The 24,590-nt window shown below is 35.2% G+C and overlaps 4 protein-coding genes across 8 annotated transcripts; 1 reads left to right on the top strand and 3 right to left on the bottom strand.

The window, feature by feature from the left end:
• Nucleotides 1–915: 915 nt before the first annotated feature.
• On the bottom strand, nucleotides 916–9,082 carry LOC18055214 (1,4-alpha-glucan-branching enzyme 3, chloroplastic/amyloplastic). 3 transcript variants are annotated; one of them, XM_006452368.2, is made up of 21 exons: nucleotides 8,687–9,082; nucleotides 8,432–8,503; nucleotides 8,096–8,160; nucleotides 7,129–7,806; nucleotides 6,430–6,602; nucleotides 6,248–6,337; nucleotides 5,714–5,789; nucleotides 5,357–5,464; nucleotides 5,033–5,123; nucleotides 4,731–4,832; nucleotides 4,214–4,316; nucleotides 3,952–4,089; nucleotides 3,753–3,824; nucleotides 3,536–3,640; nucleotides 3,160–3,237; nucleotides 2,974–3,081; nucleotides 2,590–2,670; nucleotides 1,950–2,054; nucleotides 1,561–1,646; nucleotides 1,396–1,450; nucleotides 916–1,315 (listed from the first exon to the last, which is right to left on the bottom strand). In XM_006452368.2, exons 1-21 carry the CDS (start codon nucleotides 8,971–8,973, stop codon nucleotides 1,283–1,285), a joined length of 2,706 nt encoding a protein of 901 aa, XP_006452431.1. In that variant the 5' UTR covers nucleotides 8,974–9,082; the 3' UTR covers nucleotides 916–1,282. The 3 variants fall into 3 exon arrangements, with proteins under 3 accessions (XP_006452431.1, XP_024034043.1, XP_024034044.1); XM_024178275.1 differs by lacking the exon at nucleotides 4,731–4,832; XM_024178276.1 differs by lacking the exons at nucleotides 916–1,315; nucleotides 1,396–1,450; nucleotides 1,561–1,646; nucleotides 1,950–2,054 and adding an exon at nucleotides 2,332–2,458.
• Nucleotides 9,083–9,442: 360 nt separating this feature from the next.
• LOC18055213 (pyridoxal phosphate homeostasis protein) lies at nucleotides 9,443–12,509 on the bottom strand. Of its 3 annotated transcripts, none has more exons than XM_006452367.2 (7): nucleotides 12,236–12,509; nucleotides 12,071–12,137; nucleotides 11,653–11,699; nucleotides 11,284–11,371; nucleotides 10,564–10,697; nucleotides 10,097–10,195; nucleotides 9,443–9,905 (listed from the first exon to the last, which is right to left on the bottom strand). In XM_006452367.2, exons 1-7 carry the CDS (start codon nucleotides 12,455–12,457, stop codon nucleotides 9,825–9,827), a joined length of 738 nt encoding a protein of 245 aa, XP_006452430.1. In that variant the 5' UTR covers nucleotides 12,458–12,509; the 3' UTR covers nucleotides 9,443–9,824. The 3 variants fall into 3 exon arrangements, with proteins under 3 accessions (XP_006452430.1, XP_024034476.1, XP_024034475.1); XM_024178708.1 differs by having other exon boundaries at nucleotides 12,217–12,395; XM_024178707.1 differs by having other exon boundaries at nucleotides 9,818–9,905; nucleotides 10,062–10,195.
• Nucleotides 12,510–13,190: 681 nt separating this feature from the next.
• LOC18055212 (cytochrome b561 and DOMON domain-containing protein At4g12980) lies at nucleotides 13,191–14,744 on the bottom strand. The gene is made up of 3 exons (XM_024177885.1): nucleotides 14,082–14,744; nucleotides 13,736–13,990; nucleotides 13,191–13,472 (listed from the first exon to the last, which is right to left on the bottom strand). Exons 1-3 carry the CDS (start codon nucleotides 14,742–14,744, stop codon nucleotides 13,191–13,193), a joined length of 1,200 nt encoding a protein of 399 aa, XP_024033653.1.
• Nucleotides 14,745–16,264: 1,520 nt separating this feature from the next.
• On the top strand, nucleotides 16,265–16,744 carry LOC18055211 (stigma-specific STIG1-like protein 1). Its single transcript, XM_006452364.1, has one exon. It carries the CDS (start codon nucleotides 16,265–16,267, stop codon nucleotides 16,742–16,744), a length of 480 nt encoding a protein of 159 aa, XP_006452427.1.
• The last annotated feature ends 7,846 nt before the right edge of the window (nucleotides 16,745–24,590 follow it).

Raw genomic sequence — 24,590 nt, 5'->3', positions numbered from 1 at the left:
GACCATGTTGGAATAAAGATGGCAACTTTATGTATAGGAAAATTATGAGTTTGGTTAAATAGTGTACTGAAACATTATTTCAGATCGACAAAATTACACTGCAATAAAGGATTGGAACATATAAATCAGTATAACTTTTAAGAATTGGTAACATCAAAATTTTCGTCCTCCAGTCTACCTTGTTTAGCATTGGGCAATGAGCAGGAATGCCGTATTGCGTTTGTCAGCATTCTCTCCTAACATGAAAGCAGGATAAGATTTCTTCCATCAATTTGTTCCGAGGAGGCCCCTCCTTCAAGCATCATTGCCTTGTGTACGCATGAAGTTTAGCTCGAAGGAGCTTCGGAGAGACAAATTAGTCGCCCATTACCAGTTGGTCGGGGTGTTCGCGGATTGGACATCAATTCATATCTAATTCATAATTTTATAAATTATAAATTTTTAATCCAATCCAATCCACGAATTAATAAAATTCAATTTAAATCCAATCTATATACATGTGGACCGAATGCAGATTTAACCTAATTTATATCCAATCTACCATTTTACAGATTGGTTTGTGAGCTAAAAATTTTAAATCAAGTTCTATTCATGAACGGACTAAATAAAAAAATAATATAAAAATAATTTTACCACCGAACAAATTCAAAATTAAAAAAAATTTAAATAAATTAATTGTTTAAATAAAATTAGAAAATACTTTTAAAGTTTTAAAATATAACACACCAAAAAGAAAAATATCATTTATTTAATTCAATACATGAAAATTAATTGAATAGAAAGCTGTATTTTTTATTTGATTATTTTTATTTTATGTTATTATCAGATAAGATATAATATGTTGTTAATGTAAATATATTTTAACTTATTTATTTATTAGTAAATATAATGCTATATTTACAAGTTTAATTTTTTTATTAAATAAATATTTTTTATTTTTTTACGAATTCACGAATTTTTGAGAATTTACAGAAGTGAATCCATATATAATCCACCAACTACGGATTTTCAAAATTTCAATCAAATCCAATCCATCAATTTACAGATCGAATTTCTACAGATTGAGCGGATCAGATTGGATTCTGAACACCCATACCAGCTAGTGTAGCAAAATATCGGTGGACAAATGCATTTCTTTCTCTTCACAAGCTGATTGGGGTTCTGAAGTACAGAACATCTCTCCATCAATGAGAAAATTTCTCATTTGAGTGACTTAACAAAGATGTAATTAGTCTTCTCGTTCTCGAATTTCTGCAAGTATCTGTTCGGAATGCAAAATGTCTTAGATTCTTAAGATCCGGCTCAGTTTATAAACCTGTGAATATGGAAAAGATTAGTTCCTCGTGAGAAATGAGGCAAACGTTATGACAGAGTATTGCGGCAAAATTTACCAACCTGGGCAGTCCTACTAGGTAGAGGCACCTCTATGCAGTTTCGCAAACCATCAACTCTGCAAAGACAGGTGTTAAAATCATGCAAAAGAGCTAAACAAAACAGAATGCAGAAAACAGAATTATTAGGAAGATGCGGAAAGCATAAAAAAAAGTTATTATTTACCACCTTTTGCTGATGGTCCTTTGAAGATATTGGTGCTCCTTAATAAGTCCTTGACCTCCAAACTTACTTTCATCAGTATTTAGTATTATCTGTACCATTAAAAATGTTGCTCTAGTTAAACTACATGAATCCAGATGCGACAAATGATCACAAAAACCCAAAAAAAAGTAAGTGTTGTTCTTTTTGAAGCCTAACAGTCCACAGCTTATAACAGCTCAGCTTGCCCAATACACTTGCATTAAAGCAACGGTATTTATATTTTGGGTATAAATATGTTTCACCCCTGGGAATCATAATATTCCCATATTCCCAGAGATCATTTTCACAGTAGGAATTAGACTTCAATATGTGACTGATAGAAGTTACTACAATTGGCATTGAACAATACTTACTTGATACTCTCCAGCTTCTTCCACGCCCACAGAGTAGTCTTCATAAGAATCTGTTGGATGAAAGTTGAATATGAAGACAAGAGGACCTCTCATATAACATATTACCTGTGGACAGCCACATGTTGCGGCAGTTAGTAACAAAATTATGTTGCTTACCATCCGAAAAACACTAAGATACATTAAAGAATGTTAATAATGTAGAATAAAAATCAGCTGGAAAACAGAAAGCGACGAGCATGAAAGTTATGCATTGCAAACAATACTACCATATGCACGTTAATTGTTCAGCAGAAGATACATAAATTAAAAGAATCACAGTTTAAAAATTTGAAAAGCTAGATTGTCCATAAAACACAGTGCCACTATCAAAATACTTTATGGCGAAGACCTACAATACTGAAATTGCAGTTTGGTTAATGCAAAATTAACTTGTAAAACTGTTACAACCTCTGTGTCTATACAATGCCGTTGGGTTATCCCACCCCTGGTAAAAATTCGTAACATATTCCCTTGCAAACAAACATGTAGGCATGAGTTCACCAATGCAAACAGATCCACTATAAGCTGGTAAAAGGCAACATAAGAAGATGCATCAAGGATTACAATGACAAGTAATAGAAAGGAAGAGGATTTTATATACCATCTTGGCATCATTCACATGGTGAACGCTAGGCGAACCTCTCAGAAGCACCTTTGCATTTTCATCCAACTTCATCAGTTCCTAGAAAGAGCAAAAATGTTGTAAATTGGTACCAGTGCCATCAATCTATGTCATGCTCGATGACTAAAAAAGACAACATAAGAAGTTCATGAAACAAGTGTAGATGGCATCCAAATAAAATCATGTGCAGTATACTCCATTCATGTGGCAGGAGAATATAATTAACAGAAGCACTAAATGCTTACAGTACTTTTCAGCATCTAGTACAATATTGAAGTCAGTTCGAACAGAAAAAGAAACCTTAAGGTCTTATCATATATAAATAAACTAAAATAAAGGCTGTAATATTAAGTGAACTAACACCTGATCAAAGGAATATAAGTTGGAATGTAGTCTGTTGGCTAGCAAATCCCAGTGACGATTGGCAAGAGAAAATGAGAAATTGTTGCTTGGCATTGGGAACTCGACCCTCTGGTTCATGAAAAATCATTAATCAGAAAAAATAATTTATATTCAACGAATTCAACAATCTGAACAATAAAACCTCACCTTTGGGTGGCCAAATTCATTGCCCATGAAGTTGAGATAAGCATGACCACCAATAGTAAATGTAATCAATCTGATCATCTATATTGAGACAAAATAAAACTAATTAAAATATATGTATCAAACGAAAGAATGAATCAACTGGACATAAAAAGTTTATACAATTTATAACAGTGACAATATGACATCCATGCTATGCCAAAAAAAAAAAAAAATCTACTTTCTAAAGCTGTTGAAACAAATTAAGTTGTTGAATCATTGGCATGTGGAACATTCAGAAAGCACTGCATTTAAAAAAGAGGAAAATGACAATTGTAATCTAATTTGCGAGGAAATAAAAAAAAGAGAAGAAAGAATAAAATACAAGTGTATGGCATACTTTGTGCAGTGAACACCCTCTCAGCAACAAATTATTTGTGTCAGGAGAATGCTCTGAGATTTCACCAAACAATATCTCTGCAAATGACTGCCCTCCAGATATGGACTACACACAAAATTGTTAAAGCAGGCTGTAGTCATTATCCAAATGAATATAAGTTAAAATCTGTAGAAAATTTAACTCTGATGTGAAACAAGAGATTAAAACAGATGATTACCTGATTATGGTTTTCGGCATACATAATCATCTTATCGGAATATTGCCCATTGCCCACTAATGTGCTGACAATCTACATGATAGAATCAAGTTCAATAAATTTTGAAACTGGACGACAAAAAATGATTAGAGAGATAATTCACAAAGCAACAACAAATCTCATTTGATGCTGAAATAACATCTGATAATCAAATAACAACCTTGCTCATGCTCCATTCGTGATCAGGAGTATTCTCAAGAAACGACAACCACATCTCTGATGCAGAAAGATTGAGAAAATAATCAAATCCCAATCCGCCTTGAGTAGTTGGTTCACATAGTCCAGGATAATATGTTGCCTGGAAAAGAAGATGCCATTTTAGAGTGAGTAACGCTTGTTTGATCTTAACCATAATAAGAAGGCCAAGACAAAATGCTGAGTTTTGATTGTGAGCTGAAAAGCACACAAACTGCGATACTTACATCTTCAGCAATTGTTATAATATTTGGATGAAGAGCATGCAGTATCTCATTTGCCAAAATAAGATATAATAATGCATCCTTGTCAACATACTGATTGCAGTACCTGCAACAAGAACACTTCATGTTGAAATGAACATTGAACTGGTTGCAATAAAGTTTACAGAGCAAACATATCAAGAATAATTGTGAAGTTGAATATTGGGGGTTTAATTGCAAATCAGTCAGTTTCCTCCCTACATTAACTTGGATCAAATCCACTGACACTGCATCACACAATCAATAATATTTCCTCCTATGGTGAAATTGCAGATACGAAAACCAAAGACAAAACTGTTATCACAGAGCTCAAACAAAGAAATAGATTATTTTGAGGCTACAATGAAGCAACACTTTTATAAGCTAGGGCATTCTGATTGTAAATCTAAAAAACTCAAAACAAGGAAACATAAGGAAAGAACACAGGGGCAAAATGTTATCAAAAATAGGATTTGACAAATGTTTGAATAGAAGGCCTTACTCCTCCAAGTCACCCGTTAAAGAAGCAAAACCATTGTGCGTATATATCATTGATGAGAGGGAATGGAACTGAAAACCGTCAATCTGATATTCCACAACCCACCTGATCAAAGACCATCACATAAGCAACGGTAATGTCTCCTACCCAAAGTAAATGTACAACATTTTATAGTTAAAAAGATCAACCGACATCTAATAATGTAGAGCATCCAGAGTTAGGTACAAACTTACAGAATAGAAAATGATACATTCTGCTAATGCTACATCTTGGAATTTAAAAGTATAGAAGTTCGTAACGTTTACCAATTCAGATTTGAAAGGAGAAAATGTAGCACATCAAGGTCATCATATTTGAACATCCTGGTTCCCCAATATTTGTGAAAACCTCGTTTACCTATTCAAGTAAGAAAATTTGGGCAAAGCAAATATGTTAGTGAAACAGAAAATAGAATGATGCTACATCTACGAACATGATACCAGGTATCATATGTGCATAATACAACACCACGCAAAAGAATATGATCTGTGCTGCATAAAAGTTGATTGAGTAGAGGGGCAAGCAAAAGTAAGAACCTAATTTAATTGGAGAAGATAGTTTTAGTCTGTCAGTATTAGCAACATTTTTACCAGTGTGGAAGTAGCAGTCATTTGATCCATCAAACTGTGATAGTCCAACCATCTGGTCTGCCGCTGAGTAGGAATGGACAATGTCTAAGAAGACCAGCAGTCCTAGTCCTGTAAAATGAAAATGGTATTTAACATTACAGAAGCTATACTAACTGCCAACATCTTACAACACTATCTATGTGTTACAATCTGTTCTTGAATCTGTAATAGAATTTCAATATGAAAGTGCAAGTACACAGCAATCTCAGGAAGCTATAAAAGATTATAGCAGTTGCTCAGCTGTGAAGAGCATAAAGGCGGTTGCTATGGTTACCATTGAAATAAAAAATTGAATGGAATCAGGTGAGGAATGGTAACCGTGTGCTTCGTCAACCAAACGCTTGAAGTCATCAGGAGTGCCATATCTGCTGCTAACAGCATACAAGTTGGTGACCTGTGTTACAGTGGAGATATTTTGTAACATCCATAGTACTATATCAAATAAGTAATAGATCAACAGAAAGTGATGGTGAATGAACATCTTTCAAAAGTATAATTTTTTTTTTTTTGAGAAAACAAAATGGGAAACATTTGAAAATATGAACCCAGCTATTAAATGTGTTACATCCTCCAGTATTATGCGTAGCTAAACTACAAATACCACGCATGTGACATAAGTTTGCACCAACTATGAAAAACGATTACATTATAACAAACTAGAAATGATTTGGCAATCAAATTTCAACTTTCCAATTACTAATTACTGATTTCAGTATTTTATTTCCGATTATTATACATGACATGATCAAATATTAACCAGAAAGTAGGATGTCTGCAAATTTGGGAACACCAAATGTAAATTTTACCAAGTTTTCAATTAACAAATAGGGGTAAAAAAAAAAGTTAACTTACTCTATAACCAACTGTGAAGTAATCTTTGTGCTCAACAACTCCAAATAACTGGATTACATTGTATCCGGCTTCCTTCACATGAGGAAGGACCTAAAAGAGGAAAGCTTTAGTGCGAACCAGGAGAAAAATGATTATTATACTACAATATAAGCCATTGGTAAAAGCAACATTCATGAAGTCACCTTCTCTGTAAACTCATTGAATGAAGATATTTTTGGCTTTGATCCACTTATTCCAACATGACATTCATATATACGCAAGGACTTTGGCACTTTGGGGCGCGTGTTTCTCCATTTATATGCAAATTCGGGGGATGGTTCCCAGTGGATTGCAAAAGCTTCCTTTCCATCGGCATCTGAATCAGATGAAAAGGATTCAGATAAAGAGAATGACATGCAACTTGCAGGTATCTATTGAAATCAAAGCAGAAGGTACACCACAAAGCAAAGGAAAGGCAATAATGAGCGCAAGAGTAATGTTCAAGATAAGAATGAATAGAAGAACCATGGCCACAGGCATGCAGAGTACAATTTGAAAGTTGGTAACACTAGCAATAGGTAATATTCCTATCTAACTGATGTATACTCTCCATTTAGAATCAATCAAGCTAATGATTTCAGAAAAATAGACTAAAAGTTTCCTGCCAATCAGAAATGTTTTCATGATGCCACCACTCAGAGAATTATGATGGAAAAACAATTGATAAATAGCTTGCCAATTCAACTTAATCAAACCACAAAAAGACCACTACCAAAAGTACCTTGGATATGTCAGTTAAAATCAGATAAACATTAACTAGAAGCAGAACAAGGAGATCAGTTCCTCCACAGATTACCATGAAAAAGTAAGAACGACTTCTAGCAGATGCAGAGCATATTTACCTGGTTGTACATAAGTAGCCCAAGCAGGTATTCTCTCCAACGGCCCATCAGGAGTGTTGAAATAGACCCTGTATTTGCTCCCATGAGGAATTCCAGGAGTGTACTTCTTCAACCATGCCTTCCTTCCTTTACGTGTCTCCAACCAGTATGGAATGGGAGGTTCCTTAGAACGAAATTTTTCTTGCCACCGAGGATCACTAGCAACATTGAAGACGTCATAATCCTTTCCATTATCAATAACATCATAAGAAGGCAGGTTACTTGGTAGATCATCTTTATGCTGTTCTTTCCACGCTTTATAAGTCGTTTGTGCGTCCGGCATTTCCTCCAGTTCTTGTAATGTTTGAGGACCATTAGGCCCAAAAAGTTGCTCATATAACTTTGCTGGAAGTTCAAAACGATTTTTAACAAATCGATCCTCTCCAGGTTCCCAGTACTCATCATTTGCTCGCTTGAAAATCTCTTGAATGCTAACTCCACTGTCACCTTTATCATAGTCATCCACATAGTTATACTGCTGAAAATAGAGTTCATCTGGTTTCTCTCCTTCCCTTAATTTATCTTCAAGAATGATAAACCAATACCCGTAATCATCATGGCCCAAGTGACCTTCACGTGCACAATTTTCCGTCGGTGACCATCCATTGAAGTCACCAACTAATGCACAATAACGAGCACCTACATTCAAGAAGGCTTAAATTGAAGATGTGATCTACCAAAAGCAGAGAAGTTTTGACAAATTAAAAGCTGATTTATCATGAGAGAATTTAGAATTGAAGATGATGATGTTGTTAATTCACACAATAATAGTTTGGTGACTTGCAGCCATGACAGCATTCAGGAAAATGATTGGTTAAGTCAGGTAAATTAAAAAAATTTCAGAATTGAAGTTATTATTTTGAAAATTGGGATCCTCCAACTGATCAAGAACTTTGCTAAATGAACAAAATTTTAATTTGTGTCAAACCTGGAGCCCAGTCCATGAAATCCACCCGATGTTCCACATTCCGATGCATACCCACTATCTCATATCTAGACAAAAATATCAAGACTATGAAATCAAAAACTCAACTCAACAAATCCTCAACAACATAAATCTCTGTTAAAAATTAAAATATATCAAAAAACTTCCAACATAAAGATCAAAATCAAGACACTGCCAACTTTACAAACAGATAAAAAAAAAACAATCATCCAACCATTGTAAAAGTTTAGACTTTAACATCAATCATTACTGACCTAAGAAAACACAAACGAAAGTACCAAAACTCCATAACAATTCAAGTAGAATATAAGAACTAACCCGGTAGAGAACTCCATCAAATTGAGAAATCTTTTAAAAATCTCATCTTTACGGTTCTTCAACTCTTTGTGCCTGCCAGTTTAACAATTAATAAAACAATTATCAATATTTTGTCAGTCTTGCTCAGACAAATAGCGAAATGAGTTTGTTATAGACTTCAAGTTCTTTTTTTACCCCCACTTTCTCAATATTAACATACTATTTACAGTTCTTTGCCTTTTTTTTTTTTTTTCAAAATATTTGCCAAAAGTTTACCTTTCTCGAAGAAACTGCGCAAGGGGTTTATGTGTAATGCCAACTTTGTTGAGGAACCCAACTGGGTCAATCCCTTTATCTCCTTCACTTGCATTTCTTTTCTTTTTTGAATAAGTTTGCTGTTGTTGTTGCTGCGGTGGTTGGTCAGTGGCTGAGCATGTTACTTTGATTTTTATTTTGCCTTTCTTCGGAAAGTTGGTGTGTTGAAGCTTGTTTGGTACATTAAAATGAAGAGCAGAGTTGTTTGGATTGAGAGAAATTTTGGTTTTCAGAGAAAGTGAAGTCATTTCTTTGGATTTTGAAGAGAGTGTATGCTGGGTTTTGTTTTTAAGATAAGACTCGTATCATATAACGGCGCGCATACAGAGATTTTAGGGGGGGTTTTTAACTCGGGCGGTTTTTGAAACTCTGTTTTAAAATGAAATACAAAAACGGAGTAATTTTACGACCCTAGTACAAATTGCTTATCAATTTTCTTAAAACATAACAAAAATGTTGGGACATTCAACTTATTGAGATGGTTTTTTAGTTTTGTCAAATAATTAGATTTTGCAAAAGATTTTGAACTTCAATTAATTAAGTAAAGCCACCATTTAGTATTGGAAATTGGAAGATCAGATTGCCTCAAAACAATTTAAATTTTTGATTCCTCAATTAAATTTGCATTGATTTTACTACTCGTTTAAGATTGTCTTTTAAGATTGAAAGGGAAGAAAAAAATTCTACTCAAAGAACAGATTTTTCACCACTGTCGGAGACTCCTCAGCTCCCTCATTTCAAAGGGGGAAAAAGGAAAAGCATGTTTCAAGTGATTTAAGGGAAAAAATACAATTAAGCAAAAATAACGAGAATGTTGGAAACCAATGTAACACCAACTTGGGTAACAATTCATTCAGTTAAAGAATAGTTTGCGAAGCCAAAAAAAAAATCATTAAATAAGAATCATGTGACATATTTACGATTCCTTCTAGGTATTAAGCTCCCAGTGCAGGATGTGCCAGTGCAGTGCAGTGTCTTCCAATTATAAGAGCTTGAATGAATCGGAACGTGAGAAATCTAATAAAAACTTGACTCTGATAATTTTCACATTGTGCAGTGAGTGCATCAAGCGTAAGCAGCACAAGCAGCACAGCTGATATTAATTTTGCTGCTTCTTTGCATATTCCCTAGGTCCAAATATCGTTGATCCGATTCTCACACTGGTACTACCCATTTCAATCTGCATTAAGAAAGTGAAACCATTAGTTGCAACACCTCTTCATTGATAGCTGTAGCACCTCAGACAGTATTGAGTGTGAGCTTTGAAACTTGCAGGCACAACAAAATCAAATTATGGTAAATGCCATCGAAACATCAAGAAAATGAAGATGCTCACTAAATTTAAGGTTTAAATTCAGTAGTGTCACATACTGCTTGCTCAAAGTCACCAGACATGCCCATCGATAGCTCACACTGATCCTCTGCCATTCCAAGTGCCTTGCAAACCTCAGCTCTACAATTCAACAAAGTCTGTTCCATCGCCACAAAAAGAAGTAAAATATTCCAGAAGAAATCATTAACTAGTAGAAACAGACCACATAATGGGGGGATTAGCAATTGAATTTCAATTTTGAGCATGAATGATTGTCACCAGGACTGGAGGAAACAACAAAGCATCAAAAGATAACAAAAATATAATATCAGTAACTTTAGGAATAAGAAAAACTTTTTCAGAAAATGAGTCCATTTATTCGAATCAACCGTAATGATTACAATGAAATAAGTTCCAGAAAAATGATAATGATAATAATAAAACATCTATGCTGGACCATAAATAACAAATCAATTCAATTTTAATGCAACAATACATGTGCTCTCCTAAATGAGAAATCCATTACCCTGAAGTTCTCTGGAGTTGATGTATAATCTGGCATCCCTATTGTCATTAAGCCCGCAAACTCCAAATTTGGGCATCGCAGTCTAACATGTTCCACAATTCCTAGACAACTTGAAGGATCAATTCCTGATTTTGCTGCAGCAAAGTCACAATCAATCCATTAGTTCTTTGAGAGTTTGAGGTGACTAAGCATTAAGAAAATGATGCAATCATATTTTTGTGTATGCATTTTGGAAAACAATGAGCAAACACATTTTTTACCCCTTTTTTTGTTTTATAAAAACAGAAAACTGATTTGAAAAATGCATCCAAATGCAACCTAATTCTCTTGAAGGAAATGAATACAAATGTGCTACACCGAACTCATACATAGAAGGGTTAGAGGATAAACATAACTTAGAAATTGAAAAGAAAGTTCACTTGCCAGCACAATTACAATATTACATGAGATTATATGACATTCACAAGCTAAGAAAAGTGCACAAATTCAATATAATGACTTATCACAGTAAGGGTGCTTTAAAGCGTAGAAATCATAATAACTGAAAAAGACATTGTACATTTTCAGAAGAAAAAGTATATTAAAAAAAAATCATTGTCTTTTTGGGAATTGGAATCCTTGAGAACAACAAGCACAGATTGAATTTAGTTAGCTTGTGTTTCCCATGTTTTAATATGAAAACAATATAAACTATGATGAGAATCAGAATATGTTGCTCACATTCTTCTCCACTGGTATTCACTTGGACCAAAACCTTCAAAGGCTTTCTTCCGAGGTTTGAAACAGCTTTGTCAAGATGATTTGCAATCTGTTAAATAATGAAAATACAAGATAAGACAGCTGTCATTGTGAGCTGCTGCTATATCCCATCTAGATAACTGATATTACTAAACTTGAACTCTTAACTTATAGAAACCCAAGACGAATATGGCATGGATAAATAAGCATTAATCACTTCATGACATAAAAACCATGAAAACATCATCCGATAGCAGTTTGAAACTCATCAGGTTTCTAACGAGTAACGTCACTCAGCTATAAATACAAAAGAATCTCAACCTAGCACAAATATCAGACTAAAGTCTTTACCTTCTCATTACCAACACCCTCAACCATGTCCAGATTTGGCACTCCACCTGCTTAGACAAAACAATGCCTTAACTTTTTCCATAACTCTCCTATTTACTGTGAAAGAAGCAGCTTCGATAATCAATAACTCATCCATTAGCAGTCAAATGACCAATACAATCATCGTATGTTTGGGAGTGAAGTGTTATATGATAGCCATTAAGTATTATTGGGTGGTAAAAGCAAGTATTTACGAAACATTTTAGCATTTGTGCTTTCAAAATTGAACAGAAGCTCAACAACTACAAACCTACCCTAATATTTTCCTAGCTTCAACTTTCGGGTGATTTAAGAGGGTCAGCTCATAATAACTTTAACTAAAATTAAAATAGTTGCAAAAAAATAATAATAATAAAGCAGTAAATAAAATGAAACATACCCAGAAGAGTTTTAGCTTTGTTGCTCTGCAAATGCCCTACAAAATGCCACTTTATGTCCTCTGGCAGCTGCACCAATCCCACTTAATTTCATCATAAACTTAATTAACTTATTATTTAAAAAATTTAAACAATTTGCAGCATTTACATTGTATTTATCAATGAACCTGAGGAGCTTTATCAACGATTTCTTGTACGTAATTTTCACCAAAGCTACGGTGACCAGCATCATACACTTGCCGAATCAGGGAAACTGGTTTTGTCTTCGATACAGCCACGACCCGTATCTGTTCCTGAGTCCGACCCGACCGCTCCGCCGCCTGTCGGACCCGGTGCAGCACCGAGCGAAGCGCTGTCACAGCTGCTCCCTCGACTGTTGGAGCTGCCATTCTGCTTTCTTTTTGTGTACGTGTTTTGAGCCTTTTCACTTGTTCTTTTCCTTTTTCTTCTTGTTTTCGATTTTCGTGGATAAGAACAATTTTTATTCAATTTATCATCATCATCATCATTATTATTATGGATTTGTCCTTATTCTTTATTTATTTATTTACTTATTTACACTCTCTTGGTCTTGGTTACAGCAAGTAAAAAATTAAACATAATTTTACGCTTTTCACTATTGTTCTGTAACAAGTAAAACAAGGGGCAATTTTTGCATGTTGTCATGTTTTTACATATAATTTTAAAATTATGAGAGTCGGTTAAGTTACAGTTTCTATAAATAACAGGCATAACTTTGATTTATGTTATTATTTTTTCTTTTAAATATAATCTGTCACCAACTTCATTTGTTCTCAAGAGATTTTTACTATATATCTTATTTCATTATAAGAGATTTTATTAATTAAAGTAATTAATATTTATTTAATATTAGATGAATATACCCAATCATTCTTTCTTCCATTTTGATGTGAACGGAAGGAATTCTTTTATATTTTTTTAAAAAAGAGATAAATGCTTTTCCAAAATCCAAATTTCATCAATTTTTGTTTTTTTTTTTTTAAAAAATTAATCCAAACAGCAAAAACTGGAACTTATTCCGCCGTACACATACCTATAACCTCAAAATTATTAAAATAACAATAAGAGGCACAAAGAAAAGCAAACATGAACAAAAATTTATTAGTTAGCGCTTGGTGGAGGTGGGCTGGCCTTTTTTTTCTTCTCTGATATGAATTTACACCAACTGTAAGTTTCAAAACCCAAAGTAACGATAGCGAGAATTCCCAAAAGTCCAATATAAGCCCATTTCCAAACTAGTTGATGCGGCTTAAGTATGGCGATCCCTTCAAATATGTTCACTGATATCAGAGCAAGCAATGCGTAGCCCAGAAAATGATGATACATGTCCCAGAATTTCCTGTACTCATCTTTCCTCTTGGGCTTCAAACGTAAGGCCAGCATCTGTAAATCATAAAAACAAGACCATTAAATGAATGATCATGTTCGGTATTAAAATCTCGAATATAAACGTCCTTAAGTAATCTATCACATTAGATAACTGTTTAAAAGAGATCGATATGCAATCGACATGTCGGGTGTCTGTCTAGTGCAACCAAAGGTACTTATGTACTAAATAGTTATTGTTACGATATAAGGTAGGTAAGAATGTAATTTGATCTTAATTTTGAGCTAATTCTGAGATTTTTCCGAAGAATAGTAGGTACCTGTAATGTTGTAAACGTGAAGATGAATATTGCGAGAAGCCGATGTGTTTGAAAACTGTAGTGTTTAGAAGCACGTCCAAGCCCAAGGCCAATGATCCATCCAATGGAACCAAGAGTGTAGCCAATAATTTGGCATGATACATGAAAATGGAACCACCAAGCAAATTTGTTCGGATAGACTCTGTAGTATCTTGCAATTATCACACCAATTGGCAAAAATGTTCCCCACCCCAAAATGTTCAAAATCCCATGAACCTGTTTTTTTTATTTAAAAAAAAAAAATTGTAAATTATGCAAAGGCACAACAGTCATAATTGAAAAACAAATAAAGCTTCTTATGACTTACAGTTCTTAGATGGCGTCGATGCTTGCCAATGCAGCAAGTAGTTTCTTGATTCTTTAAGTTTATCGTCTCCGTGCTATCGACATTGGGGAGATTAGCACGATGCTTCTTGGGCTGCATTTCATCCGAATCATACCCGACTTGCCAGACATGGTTCAATCTTGAAATATTGTACTCCGGGGGAAGAATCAGCGTCGCTGTTATAGCGAAGTAGTCGAGCGAACTCACGTACTCAGTGTGCTTGCTTACAACTGTGACGTCGATACGTGAAGGCTGAAGCTTGCAGCCTAGCTTTGTATCAGCTGTGATATTGTAAGTACCCAAAGCCAGAGTGCCATTTGGTTGCCTAATGCCGATGAGGGCCCTGGTGCCAACCATTTGTGGGCTTTGATTGGGATTCACTCCCCAGGCCAGCCATGATCCTGTGTCTGAGGGCAGCCGCGCGCCAAACAAAATGTCAATATGCGTCTCAGTTTGGTTATCATAGTAGTTCCAGGCAAATTCGGCTCCCAGGGTGGGTAATTTCTTGCAAAATGTAATATTCTTTTCCCTTTTCAACTGCAAAAATTCATCACTACAAGTGGAGAATTGAGAAATGGAAGTGGAAAGAACAGAGAACAATGCCAAAATTAAAATTACAGGCCCTCTGCCTGTAGAAGAGCGCATTTCTTCTTTCTTCCTTTGTTTGTTCACCAGGCTGGTGGTGTTATTAATTGTTTAAGTAGCTTATCAACTTCTGTTACAATAATATAAGTTAGAAAATTTAGAATTGAACTTTATTCTCCGTGATTAACTGTGAGCTATGAACAAGTAACGTACAAATTCTTGATCACTACTCTTTTTATATTATTTGTCCAGGCACTTTGTAAAAGTAGGAAAAGGAGCTTCCGAATGCGACTATACAAGATTTGTTTAGCTTGATAAACAGTCAAAAAGAACTCCATCTTGGATTGGAGTCTCTATTAAGCCAAGTATCAACCAGATTAGGTTATTAATTTCTATATTAAGAAAGTATGCTGCTTTCTCAAAGTCTAAAATAGAACTGTCAGCTGGGCTGATGGGGTTATTAAGCTGATCAATTAATGTTGGTTAAAAAATTAATGAGAAATCAAGTTTTATGTGTCAGTCCAGCTTTACCATACAAACTGTGAAGTTCTTTACTTCACTTTTGCTTTAATATAAGATATGAGAATCACAGATTCTTACAGCTTTTCTTTTCCTTTTTCCTTTTTTATGTTTTTTGCCCTCTAATTATATTTTTACACTTTTTTACCCTTAAGCACATAAATCTCGCACAAGGTACATAAAAGGCCGCTCTCAATGGAATAGGCCAAGCTATAAACCTTAAAGTGAAGGGCAACATTTTTCTGGGTTTATAAAGTTTTAGAAGTTCGACAGAAAATGGAGGGATGTGTTCAAAGTAGATTAAACAAGATAATATGAATTGCATGCATAAATGATCATTATAAAGCAAAATAGAATTAATAGAATTTAAAAGTTGTATCTTCCTCTCATTCGGGGAGAAAGAGGAGAGATCTTAAATTTTTATTTTTTGAGAAAGAAGGGAGAGACTAACCAAAAGAACCTTTATACCAAACATTTGATCTCACTTCCATAAATAATATAAGAGTTGTAAGAGATCACATGACTAGCTAATTGTGGAATGCATGCATGTGCAGATGACTTGTATTCTATATACAGGTGGTCTGTCAGGACACATTCCATTATTCCAATTCTTTAATCCACTTTTTCACTTCATTTAGTAAAACTTTTTCCTTCCTTGTACCTTCCACTATTAGTTTTGTATTCGAATTCAATATAACACGTCTCTAGTTTTTTATTCCTCTATATGTTTTACAAATTCAATTCATAATTATTTATGAGCATTGACCACCCCACTAACTGTGTACATAGATCTACCAATTTAATTCATATTTCCAACAGTATTCACATGTCAAAATTTAGTACTATATAAACCCTTCTTCACTCTCCCTATTCTTCATCCCATTTCAGCTCTTTCTTTCTTTCTTTTTCTTGGTTCCTCCACAAAAATCCTCAAGCATTATACTAGCTAGTCACGTTGAGACCGTTAATTATCATATATATTTATTTTTATCGTCTTTGTGCGGCGTAAGGCTCGTTACATCCCTCCCATCTAGCTGCCCAAAACTTTTATATATATTGCCATGATTTTCACGAAGACATTACTGATTCTCCTTCTCGCTATAATTCTAGTTTTGCACAACGTTGTGAGTGCAACAACGACCGTAGTGCATGTAGAGGAAGAAAATCAAAACCATGACGCTGATCATTATGAAGAAGATCAGGATCATGATCCTTTTGAAGATCAGTCAATCGGCAGCGGCCGATTGTCGTTGCAGAAGAAACGTACAAGCTCCAAAACTCTCAGGCTAACCTGTGACAAGTTTCCTAGGATTTGTTATTTTAAGGGAAGCCCTGGATCTTCATGCTGCAAGAAAAAATGTGTAGAATTGTTAAAGGATAGGATGAATTGTGGAAAGTGTGGGAAGAAGTGCAAGTACAATGAGATATGCTGCAATGGGAAATGTGTGAACCCATCATTCAACAGAAGGCATTGTGGTGGATGCAACAATAGTTGCAGTAATGGAGAATTTTGTGTCCTTGGTCTGTGCAATTATGCGTAGAAGAGGATTGTTGTTTCCAATGATTTTTTTTTTTTAAATCTTTTTATTTGCGATTGATTGATTTGTTTTAGAAAACAACGAATGTTACTCATTTAATTGAAAGACTGTTGTCTCTTCATAATGAACTCAAGCCTGACGCTGTAGGCAGTGTATCCACACATAAACTTTACATGAGACCACCATTCTTATATATATATACTGATGATAATTGCAAATTGCAATTAAAAAAATTGGTCAAAAGAGATTAATTTGAATATTTGAACTCAAAACAAGCATCTATTAGAGAGTACTTAGTATTAAAAATAATAATAATAACACTTACTAATACACAAGCGACTTGAACTCTTATCCACCCGTACGGAAAAGAAGTGATTTATCATTTGGCTATATTAGATGGTTTTGTAAATACGGATTACTTGTTGAATGGCCATTTGATTATCATTATTTAGGGAATTATCTAGTGATTAAGTCATGTTTGGCTATTCCCAAATAATGTTCTACTGCGTTTGTATTTTTAAAATACCCTTATCTTATAGTAATAAGTTTTAAGTAAATTATATACAGATATATTCTTCAGTAGTAAAGCCACAGGCAATTCATGAACCTCAATTATCATTTATACATGCATTAGCTAACCGTACAGCTCTGTTTTTAAACGATAATAAAAACTAATTCCACGGATATAATTTGGCTATGAATGTTGTGCACTTTAATCACTTTGCTTGAACCAAATAATTAAAAATAGGCAGCACTAATCCCTGTATCCAGAACTTGAGAAGGAAAAAACGAAAGAGAGAGAGAGAGAGAAGCGTTCAAATCCTCACATTTTATAAATGTGGAAAACATTTTGACTTGTGTTTGTAATTTATTTAATTGACTGGGTGGAGAGAGACCGAGGGAGACAAAATAGAAAGAGAGGAGATCGTGATGTGACACGTTTTTAATCCCACAAACATCTTGTTGTTCTTTTATCAAATAGAGAACATTCAATTATGTAACCAAATAATAATTAAATAAATAAAGAGCATTAAGATTTTGTTCGTAATAACCAGAGAGATTGTGGCAAATCGACAAAATTATTATTCTTTTTTTTCTGTATTGGTGGGGAAAAAGAAAAGTTAAAAAAAAAGCTCAAGGGAAGACTAGCTGTGAGCTGTGAAGATAGCTCATTGTGCAGAAGTGAGGAAGAAGAGTCAGCGTGTCAAGTTACCAGTTGTCATTTGTGCCATGTCAGAAGGTCCACGTCAGCAGCAGTTACCAGCCTAACTAACATCACAATGCATACTCTGTATTCTGTTATTTGATTAGCTGAGTGAGCTTGTGATTAATAATTAGTTAGTAAGCAATTAGTTAGTTAGTATAGCATGTATAAATAGCTGCACGTTTCGTGATTGTTTGGATGTACAAAATATCAATTCATTACTGAAATAAAGAATTTTCCTCTGCATTTTCTCAGCTGCCAAACAGCAGCATTTATTCAGTTTTACAATTTCTTCATGGTATTAGAGCCAATCATGGCCATTACAAACAATCAAAATACAGTAGCTACGAATCAGACAACTTTTTCTTTCATCACACCAATCAAATTGGATAGATCTAATTACATGCTCTGGAAAAATCAAGTCCTGGCCTCCATTAGAGGAAATCGACTTGAAGGATACATTAATGGAGAAAAGATTGCACTAAACCAATTCATAGCATCTTCAGTTGCTAGCTCTTCTCAACAGATCGAGAATCCTGAATATACAATCTGGAGATCTCAAGATCAAACATTACTCAGCTGGCTTCTTAGCTCAATAACTGAAGGTATTCTCAGTTTAGTTCACTCATGCACTACTTCATTCGATATATGGAAAACACTAGAGAAAAGGTTTGGTGTACAATCTGAGGCTAGAGTTCTTCAACTTAAGTATGAGATGAGTGTCTTAAGAAAAGATTCACTAAGTATTGAAGAATATTGCTTAAAAATGAAACAAATTACAGACAAATTAGCATGTGCTGGTAGTCCTGTATCAGATAGAGATATGTTGCAGCAAATCCTCAATGGTCTAGGAGCTGGCTATTTAGATTTAGCTACCTTTATCACAGCAAGCAAATTGGATTATGATGATGCTTATGCTCTATTACTTACTCATGAGGCTAGGCTTGAACAAAATCAAAGTGAAAAGCACATGATTAATGCAAACTATGTTAATATGTCTAACTGGAATAATAATAGTATGATGAATGCATACTATGCTCAAATAAGAGGTCATACTAGGAGAGGAGGATATACAAGAGGTGTCCAGGGTAATTATAATGGTCACTCAGGTGGTAGAAATGGTATGTTTAATGGTAGAGGAATGTTTTTGAATTCTCATCCAAGGGGTTTTCCTGCTGGAACTGGTCATTTTGGTAATCAAGGAAGAAATCAAATGATGATGGGAAGCAATAGATTTGGTTCTTCTGGAAGAGACTCTTTTGGCAATACTGGTTTCAATGGTACTGGAAATTTACCCCCTTTTGAGTCAGAAGTATCCAACAGTAATGATTTTATGAATACATGTCAGATTTGCTTCAAAGTAGGACATACAGCTGTTGAATGCTGGCATAAATTTGAAGCGAATTATATACCTCAGTCACCAAGACAATTTCAAAGAGGAAAAGGTTCAAAGTCTGCCTACATAACTAACTATGAACCTGCATACATACCTTACTATCCAACAAATGATGATCCATGGCCTGTCAACAATAATGGATTACACATGTCATAGTCTGGATATCCTTGTGCATCTGATAATTTTGGTATACCCTGGGTTGGAACTGCTTCTGCTGCATATTGTGAAGGACCTGCAGATGAAGGTTGGTACCTGGACAGTGGTGCCACTCATCATCTGACAAACAGCATGGGAAATCTTAATATCATAGATGAGTTTAGAGGTAATGAGAAGCTCATTATTGGCAATGGTGAAGGTTTGTCAATAACTCATATTGGTGACTCTTATTTTTCATTCAAGAATTCAAAATCTCAACCTGCAGATTTACATATTGCACTTAAAGATATCTTGCTTGTTCTCTCTATCACCAAGAACTTAATAAGCATTTCAAAACTTACCACTGACAATAACATTTCTGTTGAATTTCTTGGATCATTTTGTGTTGTGAAGGATTTGCTGAAGGGACAAGTTCTAATGCAGGGCATTGCTGAGAAATGGTTGTATAAACTGCTGGTCAAACCTATGCCTTCTACCAAGAATTCTTCTCTGTCTCATAGTCAAGCTAATAAACCTCTGTCAATGCTATCATTTGTCATCTTGCTTCTCATATGCCATCTGTAAAGTACATAAATAATTCAAACAACTGTTTACAGAATGGTTTTGATGTATGTTCTGATAAGCCTAATAAAATAGCTCTTCTACACAGAAGATTTGGCCACCCAAATTCTCAAAGCTTATTGCATTTACTTAAACTCCATCATGCTGATAAGTTTTCTCTGAATATGGTTAAGCAAGCAACACAACATTTTTGTGAAGCATGTCAGTTGGGTAAGATACACAAGTTGCATTTCCCAGTTACAGAAATCAAAACCAAATCAGCTCTTGAGCTCATACACACTGATCTTTGGGGTCCCTCACCAGTTATTTCAAGAGAAGGTTTTAGATATTATATTAGTTTTGTTGATGATTTCACTAGATATACTTGGATCTACCCATTGAAATTGAAAGCAGAAGCTTTAGAGGTTTTTAAGCTATACAAGTTACAAGTTGAAAACCAATTCCAAACAACCATTAAGATACTGCAATCTGACTGGGGGGGAGAATATAGATCATTCACTGAATTTTTAAATCAGTGTGGCATTTTATTTAGGCACTCTTGTCCTCATACTCATCATCAGAATGGCTTAGTTGAGAGAAAACATAAACAAGTGATAGAATTGGGTCTTACATTGTTAGCTCAAGCCAAACTTCCTTTGCATTTTTGGTGGGATTCTTTCCATGCTTCAGTTTATCATATCAATAGGTTACCAACTTCAGCTCTTAAAATGTTGACACCATATGAAAAACTTTTCAAACATAAAGCTGATTATAAGATGCTGAAATGTTTTGGTTGTGCTTGCTATCCATATTTGAGAGATTACAATAAGCATAAATTTGATTTTCACACAAGTAAATGCATATTCATTGGTTATAGCCCTGCTCACAAAGGATATAAATGCCTTCATCATTCTGGTCGTGTATACATAGCAAGGCATGTCATATTTGATGAAAATGCATTTCCTTTTTCTTCAGATCCTGCTTTTAATTCTGAGAACAAAACACAATCAATATCCAGCTCTGCTTTGTCCCCTCATCAAGTTTTTCATTTATCCAATCTTCCTGTTGTGTCAAATTGATGCAGCGGAAGTTTAATGTTCAAAATATTCCGTTGATTTTAGAGAATACCGGAACAAAAGAATAACTAAATTCACGTTGATTCAAAAGAATACCGCGAATTTAGGGATTAAGACTCGTTGATTCCGCAGAATACCGAGAATTAACTGTTCAAATACTCACAAAGAGATTTGAAAATTGAAATATTATTAAACTCAAAAATCTCTGCTTTCAAAGGCTACAAGAGGGAGCTATTTATAGTAGTAGTAATTATCCTAATTCATGAAGTAAAACAAAATCCTAAATTGAAAGGGAAACAAAATTCTAAATTAGAAAGGAATTTAAAAGTCTTAAACTTTAGTTAATAAGGAAACTAATCCTAGTATAATATGGATTCCTACTCTTCATCATTCCCCCCAGGGTGAAGAGAATTCGCCCTCGAATTCAGATTGTCAGCAATAACATCTTCATCATGATCACCTCTGTAAGGAATAAGATGTTTGACATTAAAGACATCTGCGGTGCGGATATGACTAGGAAGCTGTAATCGGTATGCATTAGGATTTATCTTCTCGATAATCTCCAAAGGGCCAATTTTCCTGGCAGAAAGCTTGTTGTACTCACCAACTGAGAATCTATCTTTAGTTAAGATAGCCCAAACAAGATCTCCTACTTGAAATTCTAAAGCTCGACGTTTTTTGTCTGCCATAATTTTATAACTTTCGGTCGTCTGCTTCAAAGACTCTTGCGTAGTTTCATGAATCTGCTGAAGCTGCTCCATAAAGTCTTCTGCTTTACCGCTTTTGCGAACTAAATCTGGAACTGGAGCCAAGTCGATAGGAGCTCGTGGATTATATCCGTAATTCACCTGAAAAGGGCTTAAACCAGTACTACGCTTAACTGCACGGTTATAAGTAAACTCGACTTGATATAACTTCTGATCCCACATCTTCAAGTTATCACCAACTAGACTACGTAGATGGTTTCCTAAAGAGCGGTTGACAACTTCAGTTTGACCATCTGTTTGTGGGTGGTAAGCATTACTAAAATTCAGGCGAGTGTTAGTCAACTTCCATAATGTCTTCCAAAAATGGCTAAGAAATCGTGTATCCCGGTCAGATACTATAGAACTTGGTAAACCGTGCAATCTATAGACTTCCTTGAAGAATAGGCGAGCAACAGTCAAAGCGTCTGTAGTCTTCTTGCAAGCAATGAAGTGAGCCATTTTCGAGAATCGATCAACAACAACAAATATTGAATCCATACCCCTCTGAGTGCGGCGTAATCCCAAAACAAAATCCATGCTAATGTCAGCCCAAGGTTGTGTTGGAATTGGCAGCGGCATATATAACCCAGCATTAGTTGCTGTACCCTTGGAAACTTGACAAATGCGACAAGTCTCAACATAGTGATAGACTTCACGCCTCATAGTAGGCCAAAAATAAGTGTTGGCGATTAGAGCCAGAGTTTTGTCACGACCCATGTGCCCTTCATTATGTAACTCTGAAATGATTTTCAATCTCAAACTTGAGTTAGGAACACACAACTGATTACTCTTGAAAAGGAATTCGTCATGTAAATGATTATCTGAGCGAAACCCTGCAACAACGTCTTCTAATATAGGAGCAAAGTAAGGATCAGAAGCATATAACTCTCGAAATGTGTCAAATCCAAGAACTTGATTATGCATCTGTGTCAATAACGAAGTTCGTCGACTAAGTGCATCTACTGCCCGGTTGGATTCACCAGAGGTATGCTTCACCACAAAGGTAAATTGTTGAAGGAATGCTGTCCACGTGGCATGTCTGTGAGAGAGCTTGTCTTGACTATTGAGATACTTTAACGCGGCATGGTCAGTGTATAAAACAAAGTCTTTATGAATTAGATAATGTCGTCAATGTTTTAACGCTTGGACTACTGCGTAAAATTCCACGTCATAAGTGCTGTAGTGTGCCTTTGCTCCATTCAACTTCTCACTGAAATAAGCTATAGGCTTACCCTGTTGGCTAAGAACAGCTCCAATGCCGACCTTAGAAGCATCACAATGTACCTCAAAAGTGAGCGAAAAATCTGGTAGGGCAAGTACTGGGGCAGTAATCAACTTTTCTTTGATAATCTTGAATGCCTTAGTAGCTGCCTCTGTCCAAGAGAATTGTCCTCCTTTCATGCAATTTGTGATTGGTGCCATAATAGTACTGAAATGAGGAATGAATCGCCTGTAAAAAGAGGCTAATCCATGGAAACTTCTGGTGGCGGATAAAGTAGTTGGCTGAGGCCAATCTCGAATAGCATCCACTTTTGATTGGTCAACAGATATACCATCCTTCGACACCACATATCCCAAAAATAATACTTTCTCGGTCAAGAAAATACACTTGTTTACTGCTGTGTATAAACTTGTTGCTCTTAAGCCTAAAAGCACTTCTCTCAAATGTTGTAGATGTAACTCGTGACTGGTGCTATATATAAGTATATCATCGAAGTAAACAACCACAAACTTTCCAATGAAAGGGCGAAGAACTTGATTCATGACTCGCATAAAAGTACTCGGAGCATTAGATAAGCCAAACGGCATTACCAACCACTCGTATAACCCTTCGCGAATTTTAAAAGCTGTTTTCCATTCATCTCCAGGCCGTATTCGAATTTGATGGTAGCCACTTTTCAAATCAAGTTTGGTAAAAATTGTTGCTCCACTGAGTTGATCTAACAAGTCGTCTAATCGAGGGATTGGAAAACGATATCGAACTGAAATTTTATTGATAGCTCGACTGTCCACGTACATCCTCCAAGAACCATCTTTTTTTGGAGTCAATAAAGCAGGGACTGCACAGGGACTAAGACTTTCACGGATAAATCCATTTTCTAGTAACTCTTCCACTTGGCGCCTTAATTCCTCATGTTCTGTAGGACTCATACGATAATGAGGTCGATTTGGTAATGTAGAACCTGGTACCAAATCAATTTGGTGTTGTATATCTCGAAGAGGTGGTAAACCCTGTGGTAGCTCATTAGGGAACAAATCTTGAAATTCCACCAGAATAGGTGTCACAGTTTCAGGAATCTTCGAATCACCGTTACTCTCTTTTCCCAATAAAATGTAGACTCTCTTTGTCTCTGCTACAACATCTATAAATTGCTTCTTTCCTAACAAATAATTACCCAAGTCTTGCTGGAGAGTAAACTCTTTGTTAGGTAGGAGAACGATCTTGGTGTTGTTAAACATAAAGCTGTAGGTGTTTCTCTTCCCATCATGCACTACGTTTCGATCATATTGCCAAGGTCTACCCAATAATAGATGACAAGCATCCATAGCCACAACATCACACCAAATTTTGTCTTTATAAATTGAACCAATGGATAAGGAAACTAAGCAACGTTTCGATACTGTCACTTGATTTCCCTTCTTCAGCCATGTGAGCTTGTATGGAGTTTGATGAGGTTCTGTCTTTAAATTTAGCTTTGTTATGGCTTCTTCCGAAATGACATTCTCGCAA

Source organism: Citrus clementina, unplaced genomic scaffold, assembly GCF_000493195.1.
Source record: "Citrus clementina cultivar Clemenules unplaced genomic scaffold, Citrus_clementina_v1.0 scaffold_1, whole genome shotgun sequence".
Classification (NCBI taxonomy): Eukaryota; Viridiplantae; Streptophyta; class Magnoliopsida; order Sapindales; family Rutaceae; genus Citrus; species Citrus x clementina.
This window is presented reverse-complemented; position numbering and strand designations above follow the sequence as displayed.